The sequence below is a fragment of the Rhinichthys klamathensis genome, unplaced genomic scaffold (assembly GCF_029890125.1).
Source record: "Rhinichthys klamathensis goyatoka isolate OS25496 unplaced genomic scaffold, OSU_Roscu_1.1 h1tg000501l_1, whole genome shotgun sequence".
Lineage (NCBI taxonomy): Eukaryota > Metazoa > Chordata > Actinopteri > Cypriniformes > Leuciscidae > Rhinichthys > Rhinichthys klamathensis.
This window is the reverse complement of record NW_026606982.1, coordinates 645,640-654,675: the sequence shown is the minus strand read 5'-3', so window position 1 is coordinate 654,675 and position 9,036 is coordinate 645,640. Positions and strand designations below refer to the sequence as shown.

The 9,036-nt window shown below is 38.1% G+C and overlaps 1 protein-coding gene across 1 annotated transcript; it reads left to right on the top strand.

Annotated features, from left to right (window-relative positions):
• Positions 1-201: 201 nt before the first annotated feature.
• kptn (kaptin (actin binding protein)) lies at positions 202-5,396 on the top strand. Its single transcript, XM_056237837.1, has 12 exons — positions 202-506; positions 593-675; positions 811-895; positions 1,058-1,112; positions 1,271-1,349; positions 1,452-1,525; positions 1,629-1,735; positions 1,829-1,924; positions 4,337-4,400; positions 4,483-4,618; positions 4,761-4,934; positions 5,019-5,396. The coding sequence occupies exons 1-12, from the start codon at positions 296-298 to the stop codon at positions 5,178-5,180; spliced, it is 1,326 nt and encodes a 441-aa protein (XP_056093812.1). The 5' UTR covers positions 202-295; the 3' UTR covers positions 5,181-5,396.
• The last annotated feature ends 3,640 nt before the right edge of the window (positions 5,397-9,036 follow it).

Sequence of the window (9,036 nt, the reverse complement as noted above, 5' to 3'; positions counted from 1 at the left end):
TGTAACGTTATACTTAGCAGCGGTCTGTTATCAAGAAATAACAGACCGCATTCTACATTAGAATTCAACCAAGCCATGTAATAATATTTTACTCTATTTTATTCGTCGGCGACAGCCAATGACGACAGCCTCATTTGGAAATCTGTGATTCGTCAATCGGTTCGAAAAACACAGATGATTGGTTAAATTTACTCACAACCCACCCATACCCGGAAGTTGGTGTTTTTTGTCACTAGTGTGGCAGTCCAGTAAGATCCAGAGGAATTGTTTTATTTCTTTTGTGATCATCTGTAAGATGTTGCCGGATGTAAAAGGCCTGTGTCCATTTGTGGAAGACAGTTTTAGTCGTTTTCCCTCGCAGAGTAACATATACGGACTATGCCAGGCAGGCGAGCAGGAGTTACTGGCAGCGACTCTGAAGGGGAAAGTAGTGTGCTTCAGATACCAGGACCTGCAGAAGAAGATCAGACCTGTGGCCAGAGAGATTCAGTTCACATATATACCAGGTCACAACCTGTTCGTTTGCTTTGAAAGTCTTTTGTTCTAGCTTGCTGTCTAATGCAAACATATTTCTTGTTTTGTTAATATAAAGTTGATGCAGAAATCGTCTCCATTGACGCCTTCAACAAATCTGCCCCTAAAAGAGGACTGGTCGTAGGAATAACCTTCATTAAGGTGTGCTTCATCGTTACAAGTAACTAGTTTCAAACTAGATGGAATTTCCTCGCTCACTCTTTCTCCATCCATGAGAGCTGACATTTTTGCTGCATTTTCTGCTAAATGCATTTATTTTGATCTATTTCCTCTCAGGACTCAGGAGATAAAGCGACTCCTTTCCTTAATATTTACTGTGATTATGAACCAGGGTCAGAGTTTAACCTGGAGTCTATTGCACGTGAGTTTGTCATAAGTTTGTCATTTTTTAAAAATGTCTGGTTCCTTGAGACAAGGAAGAATTCACACATCATATGGCCTAAATTATACTATATGCTACATATTTTAATCTGATTGAAGTTGGTCCATACTGAATAATCTGACGGTTTCATCTGGTTGACAGAAAGCTGTCTGAACCTGGAGCTCCAGTTCACTCCCTTCCAGCTCTATCATACTGAGTGAGTGTGTCACTGTGTTGTTCATTTATGTTACAATGAAAGGAGCCAGTAAGGTTTTTATGTAGTCTTTTAGTATTTAAATAGATGAAATGCAGTGTGTTGTGGTATTTGAAATATAACAAAGATTTAGGGTTCAGAAGTACATGTTTGTTTTGCAGGGTGCATTGTGTAGATGGATCCAGTGAGACTGTCTTTCTCCTCAGTGGGCATGATCAGCGCATACATCTTTACAAAGAGGTCAGCCTAGCTGATAAATGTAGTTAGAATAAGGTTTTGCTTTGTCTCTCTCTCTCTCTCATACTGAAGATTTGAAGTTCATCCTCTTTGTCTGATTGGTAGAATGCCTCTTTGCACCAGTTTGAGGAACAGCCAGTGGAAAGACTATTTCCTGAACTGCAGGAGCTGCCAAGCAAGTGAGTGGTTTACTTTTCTGCAGTTCAGGTTTGGATGATGTGCTGTGCTGTTATGTAAGATGTTTGATGGTAATTATTAATATGTACTTCGTGTGCTTTGCAGTGTATTATGGTTAGATGTCTTAAGTATTGATCAAAACCTGCGTCTCACTGCATTTGGATGTCAGAATGGTTCTGTGGGACTTTCTCTTGTCAACCAAAAGGGACCTGGTGAGAAACACACTTGCACAGTTTTTCTCTTCTCTTCTTAGAATGTATAGTCTAATAAAAGCTCTGGCTTTCTATGCACATTTGCCTTATTAGAGATTCTCCAGAACTGGCGTGTTCAGCATGACAGTCCCATCTCCACTGTGTTGCTGTTCCCTTTGAAAGAGCAGCACCAGAACACAGAGACGAACAGTGAGTGATACACCTCATATGATCACCAGTTGGTGCATAAAATAACTGTTCTGTTTGAATATATTAAAAATATATATTTTATTCCTGTCATGGCAAAGCTGAATTTTCAGCATTATTACTCCTGTCTTCAGTGTCAGTGTCATCCTTCAGAAATCATTCTAATATGCTGATTTGCTGCTAAAGAAACATTTCTTATTATTATCAATGTTGAAAACAGTTGTGCTGCTTAATATTTCTCTGGAAACTAACTGATGCATTTTTTTCAGGATTCTTGGATAAATAGAAAAAAGCATTTATTTTAAATATATATTTTAATGACTAGATTAATTATTACTCTTTATGCAAGGTTATTAATGCCTGATAAGTTCTTTAGAGTAGACCAGTGATCCCCAACCGGAAGTACGTGAGCAGGTTCCAAGGGGTGCGTGAAAATATTTTGATTTTGCTTGGTTTGTTCCGCATCAGTCGCTCCAAATGTGTCCAATTACAACTTGATTTTGCAGCGTTGAGTATTGTAGCCAATCACAGGCATGTCTTTTGAAAGTAATGGCCAATCAGAGGTGTTTAATGCCAGTTTATGTCCTACATGCTCACAAACCTAACCCTAACCCATTATAACAAACAAAGCATGTCATTGTAAGTTAGAGATTTATTGTGCACTTTAGGAAGATTCAATTATTAAAATTGGAGTTTTCGGAAGTGTGCCCAAATCCGTGAGCTTGCGTTGAACTGACTGACCGCTTATAAAGGGAGCACTCCTTGCTCACTTTCTGTGTAATTCATTCGCAATTTGAAGAAAAGGTTTTTTTTTTTCATGAGACTTTGTGACTTTTCAAAAAGTGCTAAACTTTTATGATAATTTTTTTAACGTTGTGGTTTTATAATGTCTTAATATAAATTAAAAAGCAGAACGTTTTTTAGGGAGTGGAAATGGCTAACATGAGCCAATAAGTGCTCCTCTACCACCATCTACTGGTTATAGTGGTAATTTCATGGTTTTTTTTTTATTTTTTAATATAAGATTTAAAGGTTTTGTTTTCCATCAAATGTTGGATTTAAAAATATTAAAATTTTAAATGTGTATTTTGTCCAGTCTTTATTTACTCACAACATTTATTCTTTAGTTTTGATGAAGGGGTACTTGAGCCTTATTGATGTGGGTTGTGGGTAGTGCGGCCACTAACGACTAATTTTCTAACGACTAATCTTTCGACTAATTTTTCGATTAGTCGACTAATCTAAACGACTAATTTAAAAAAAATCAAGTGTTTATTTCATTGTGTCCATTTTATTTTGAACTCAACTGAAGGGCCAAAACATAAAATGTCACCTGTTCAAAAACATTATGTATTAAAAATCTAAGCATTAAGTATCTGCATTTCCATTAGGCTATACCATATTAGTCAGAGTCCTAATCTAATCCTCTAATAACAAACATGTATGTATTACTTAAGTTAAATTAGCTCTTTGTTCTGCCCTAAAAAATGTACAGTAAGCTAATAATGATTAGTTTATGTACATTTCTGAAAAGCATACTCTGAATAGTAAAGTAGATGCAATGCATTTTCTGTGAAAAGCGCTATACACTATGAGTCGCGCTGAAAGCAGGCAGGCACGCAGTTATGTAGCTCGCGTTTACACTTGCGTGCATGGCTGGCCCGTGCCGCGGTTCGCGTGAATGTGAAAGCAACACGGACTCGGGAGCGCTTGTTCAGGAAGTTAAGTAACCTGCCCATGCGTTTTAGCTGATTATGATGCATTCAGTTAAATAAAACACATGTAAGGGATGATAGTGTTGATGATTTACCTCGGATACGCGAGAGTTGAGTCTGCAATCAGGGCAACACATTTGGAAATCCACTGTCTCCTCAATAGAGTCCGTTTGAAAAACACAATATATTGACCCGCGTTCTGTTTTCTATCATGCGCCGTGCACGTTTGCGATGGCATAAGATGCACGCAAACTCAACAGGGTTCGATAGAATTGAGTGTGAAACCAGACCAACGCTGCGGAGGGCGCCGGGAACAATCGCGCTCGCGCTCGGACTGCAGCAAACGAGCCCACTGTGAAAGCTCCGTCACCTGCCTCCGCAATTTTTCATATCAAAGCAGTGAAGGCGGGCGGGAACGTGAAGGAAAATGATAGCAGATAAACCAGCAGGGCGCGCACGGCGCACAGACTGGTGTGTGGAGGTGAATTACAGTGAGCCGTTTGTGACGGGAGACCAAAAATAAATAGCGGTCAATAGTAAAACGACACGTCGACTAAAAAAATTGCCGTCGACTAATTTGCATGGTCGATTACGTCGACTAATCGCGGCAGCACTAGTTGTGGGGGCTAAAAAGTTTGGGAACCACTGCTCTTGAGACTATTGTTATTAATCTCTCTTTATCTGTCTTTTTCCCCCACAGGTAGTCAAAAGGGAACATTTAATCTGTTGGTAACCAGTGCGATAGAGATGGCTGTTGTTTACAGGTTAGAGCCTCTTTAGTATGTTGCTTGTTGTTCAGTGCACCATGTGTCTGGTTGGGTGTAAAATAATTGTGTGTGTGTTCAGGGATGTAGAGCAGTGTGGACTGAGCAGACAGCTGTGTTTGGCAGAAAGCGACCAGTGTGATGCGGTTCTCTGTGCTCTCGTTGTTGATCTGGACTTTGACGGACAGCATGAGTTGCTACTGGGAACGTATGGACAGGTAGAGTGCTGGATTCAAAATACATATGCATAATAGGGAACAAATGTATGCCAAAATGAAAGAGTTCATAACACTGGTGGTAATTTGAAATATAATCGGCTAACCAGTATGCACAATGATGTATTTGATTTGTTATCTATAGGACCTGCTCTGCTACAAATTTCCCCAAACAACAGGAGCTTTTGAGGATAAGTTACAGCTGCTGTGGAGACGGAGTTTTAAAAGTCCCCTACTGTCACTGATTTATCTTGACCTGGCAGGAGACGGACTAAGAGAGTTAGCTGTTCTTACCTTAAAAGGCCTGCATATACTTCAGGTGACTATCACTGAGCTGTTTTATTATTATTATTGATTACTGATGTTTTTATTTAATTAAGCTTCTGTGTCCCCCCCCCAACAGCACAGTCTGAAAACAACAGCAGATCTTGTTCTTCACCGATTGTCCACTTTAGTATCAAGACTGCCTGTTTCTTCAAAAGAACAGCCGATCAAAAACCAAGATACTGAAGAGCAGTCCATTTCAATCAGCAATGAACAGAGAGCTGCAGCCACTCAACACTGACTTTTATGTAAAAGATTTTTATTTGTATTTCAAGTGGTTAAGGAAGAGCTAAATATTTAATTCTGTTTGTGTATGAATCCATGCCATATAGCAGGCGGGTCTTCAACACTCAAATGAAAATGACTTCTTGCTGCTGGTACCATGTTTTGTAGCCAGACTTATTCAATCTTACTTCCTAGTGGCCACAAGTAGTAGTTGTTGAATTTCGGATGGGACATGGGGTGTCTTTTTTTATTTACATCATTGCTAGTCAGTAACAGGTTGTATTAGAGTCAGGGTACATTCACATTTTATCTGTCTTAACTTTCAGGGGTACATCAATTTTTGAAAAGTCGTCAATATTTTTGGTCCATTTTTAATCTGCTAAAAGAATTTCTGAACCCAGGCTTTGGTTTCATGAGATTTCAAAGTTCTTCAGGCAAGACTGGTGTTTTGCCATATCCCTCAGTCAGTTAACAACAACACTGCATCAGTACATCAGTACGTTCAGAAATCCTGAGATCTTTGACGTGGTCTGGCCTAGGGCCTCTTTTATAAAATGTTGCGTAGAAGCCCTTAATGTCATTAACATAATAGCATCAGTCATACGTGTAGGAGCCATTATACGTGGACATTTTTTTTTTGTGCTCACCAAGGCTGCATTTAATTGATCAAAAACATAATAAAAGAGTTTTTGTGAAATATTACAACTTAAAATAACTTTATATTTTAAAATGTTATTTATTCCTGTGATGGCAAAGCTGAATTTTCAGCATCATTACGCCAGTCTTCAGTGACACATGAAACTATTTACCACAAATGTGTATTGACCTCCATTCTGTTTGGCTAAGTAAAGTTGGTATTTATTTTGCTTGGCTGGCTGTTTCCATAGCACACCAGTATGGCGTTATTATCCTGTCAAATGTCGAGAGCGCATTATTGTAGCGCGAAAGTAGGGTAGAGTGGGGTAAAACGCCCCCCACCTTTTTTCCCCAAAATAACAACTAGAGGTAGTTAAGATACATTTGTACTGTTGCTATGCACTACGTTGATAACGGGAATATATAAATCTCTATGGAGAAGCTGACACCAGTGACTTGAAGAGAAGAGGATTACATGGTAAATGCTATAATTTTCAGATATTAGTAAACAAGTGTTTAAGAGAATATTGTTCTGCAGGATATCTCAGTGACGTGTGATAGATGAATAGTGAAGTCTGTAGTTTGAGATCATATGTTATTTATAAGGAATATAATTATATATTTTTTAAAAGTAAAATAAAAAGTCATAGCTTGTGGGGTAAAACACCCCCTCAGGTGGCATAGTTTCTCTCTATCATAATTACTATAATAACATATTTCTATCAAATCCTTTGTTTTACACTTAATGCAGTATAACTAGGTGGTAAAATCAAAATATTTGAACAAAACATGAAAAAATTACCTCAAGTGAGCATTAGCTAGCTAGCTTGCTACAGCTCACTGATGGAAGGTAGTTAAATTTGGCTGTTTTGGACATTCCTGAAATAAATATTAATATATATACATGTTGATACATTACTTGCCTTTTACTTTTAGAGATTAAAAACTATTGTCTGTTAATTCCGCTCTTGATCTATTAAAAACAGGTTGGAAAGAAAGGGGGCATTTTACCCCACCTTGGGGGGCGTTTTACTCCACCGCTGGGGCAAAACGCCCCCTTTGTACAAAAACATTTTCAATCAAAATACTAGTTAATTATGAAGGCTGAACAATTTTAATATTTGGTGAATAACTCCTGCCATAGTCACTCAAAACCGGGATGGCAATTCTAGTCACATTTATGTTTTGTTTCACTGTAATGTCACATTTTCCTTAAGGGGGGCGTTTCCCCCCACTCTACCCTACATTAATATTATGCGCGAGCGTGAATCTCTCTGCTCGCGCGCGGAATATGATGTGCCGAGCGTGAATCTCTCTGCTCGCGCGCGGAATATGATGTGACGAGCGTGAATCCCTCTGCTCGCGCGCGGAATATGATGTGCCGAGCGTGAATCCCTCTGCTCGCGCGCGGAATATGATGTGCCGAGCGCGAATCTCTCTGCTCGCGCGCTCTCAGATACACTTCTCTTGTAAGAATTCTCTCTCTGGGCTGAGTGGGCTCGCTGCCTCGCTCAGAGAATATGCCTGCACTTAAAACGTGTTCAGTGCAATCGCGAATTGCTCCTCTTCCCCAGCTAACAATTTTAGGTTATAAGAACGTTTTCATAACGTTCCCATTAAGTTATAAAAACGTTATTTCTGAATGTTCTAGGGAATTTAAAAAAATCCAGTTTTTTAGACGTTGTATTAACGTTATTTCTTGGTTATAAGAACGTTCAATTCTCCCGTTATGTAAACGTTGTATTAATGTTATTTCCTGGTTATAATAACGTTAGAACGTTCAATTCTCCCTTTATATAAACGTTGTATTAACGTTCTTGCTTGGTTATAAGAACGTTATTCAAACGTTCAATTCTCCCATTAAACGTTCTCTTAATGTTTTTCTAAGATAATGAAAAACGTTTCATTCATAAGGTAACCTATATAATAGGCCTATATGAAGAACCTAAAACAAGAACTTTCAGATTTTAAAATTAAGACAAAAATAAATAAAAAAGACCCATCATGTCTATAATATGTGTAATGTAGTCCACTGAAGTCGAGTTGAATTGAACCCAAGTAGGCCTATAATTTATTCCAATAAACCGATTTGGGTTGAAGTGACTATATGAAATTAACATGAACATAAACTTGGAAATTGTTGTAAAAATGAGCTATATAAATTAAATTAACTTTAACTTGTGAATGTCATTGGTTGTTTTTGGTCATAATCCTTGTCCTTGTGTTCCCATAGTCTCTTGTCTAGCTTTGTTCCCTGTACCATTGTTGGTGATTCTATGTTTAGTCCAAGTTTATGTTCATGTTAATTTCATATGGTCACTTCACTTCAACCCAAATCGGTTTATTGGAATAAACTATAGGCCTACTTGGGTTCAATTCAACTCGACTTCAGTGGACTACATTACACATATTATAGACATGATTCATGGGTCTTTTTTTAAAATTGTAGGTTCTTCATATAGGCTAGGCCGCTAGGCCTATTATATAGGCTACCTTGTTATATAAAAAACATTAAGAAAGGTTTTAATAATTATTAAAACATTTCTTAATGTTTTTCATTATCTTAGAAAAACATTGAGAGAAGGTTTATATAATGGGAGAATTGAACGTTTGAATAACGTTCTTATAACCAAACAAGAACGTTAATACAACGTTTATATAAAGGAGAATTGAACGTTCTAACGTTATTATAACCAGGAAATAACATTAATACAATGTTTACATAACGGGAGAATTGAACGTTCTTATAACCAAGAAATAACGTTAATACAACGTCTAAAAAACTGGACTTTTTGAAATTCCCTAGAACATTCAGAAATAACGTTTTTATAACTTAATGGGAACGTTATGAAAACGTTCTTATAACCTAAAATTGTTAGCTGGGGAAGAGGAGCAATTCGCGATTGCACTGAACACGTTTTAAGTGCAGGCATATTCTCTGAGCGAGGCAGCGAGCCCACTCAGCCCAGAGAGAGAATTCTTACAAGAGAAGTGTATCTGAGAGCGCAGGGATTCACGCTCGGCACATCATATTCCGCACGCGAGCAGAGAGATTCACGCTCGAGCATAATATTAATGTACTTTCGCGCTACAATAATGCGCTCTCGACATTTGACAGGATAATAACACCATACACCAGCAATCCCGCTGTTTTGAGCCAAACCACATACACAAGACACAAACTGGTTAACAATGATGTCTTTACTGATTTAATACATTTTCACACACATTTACTG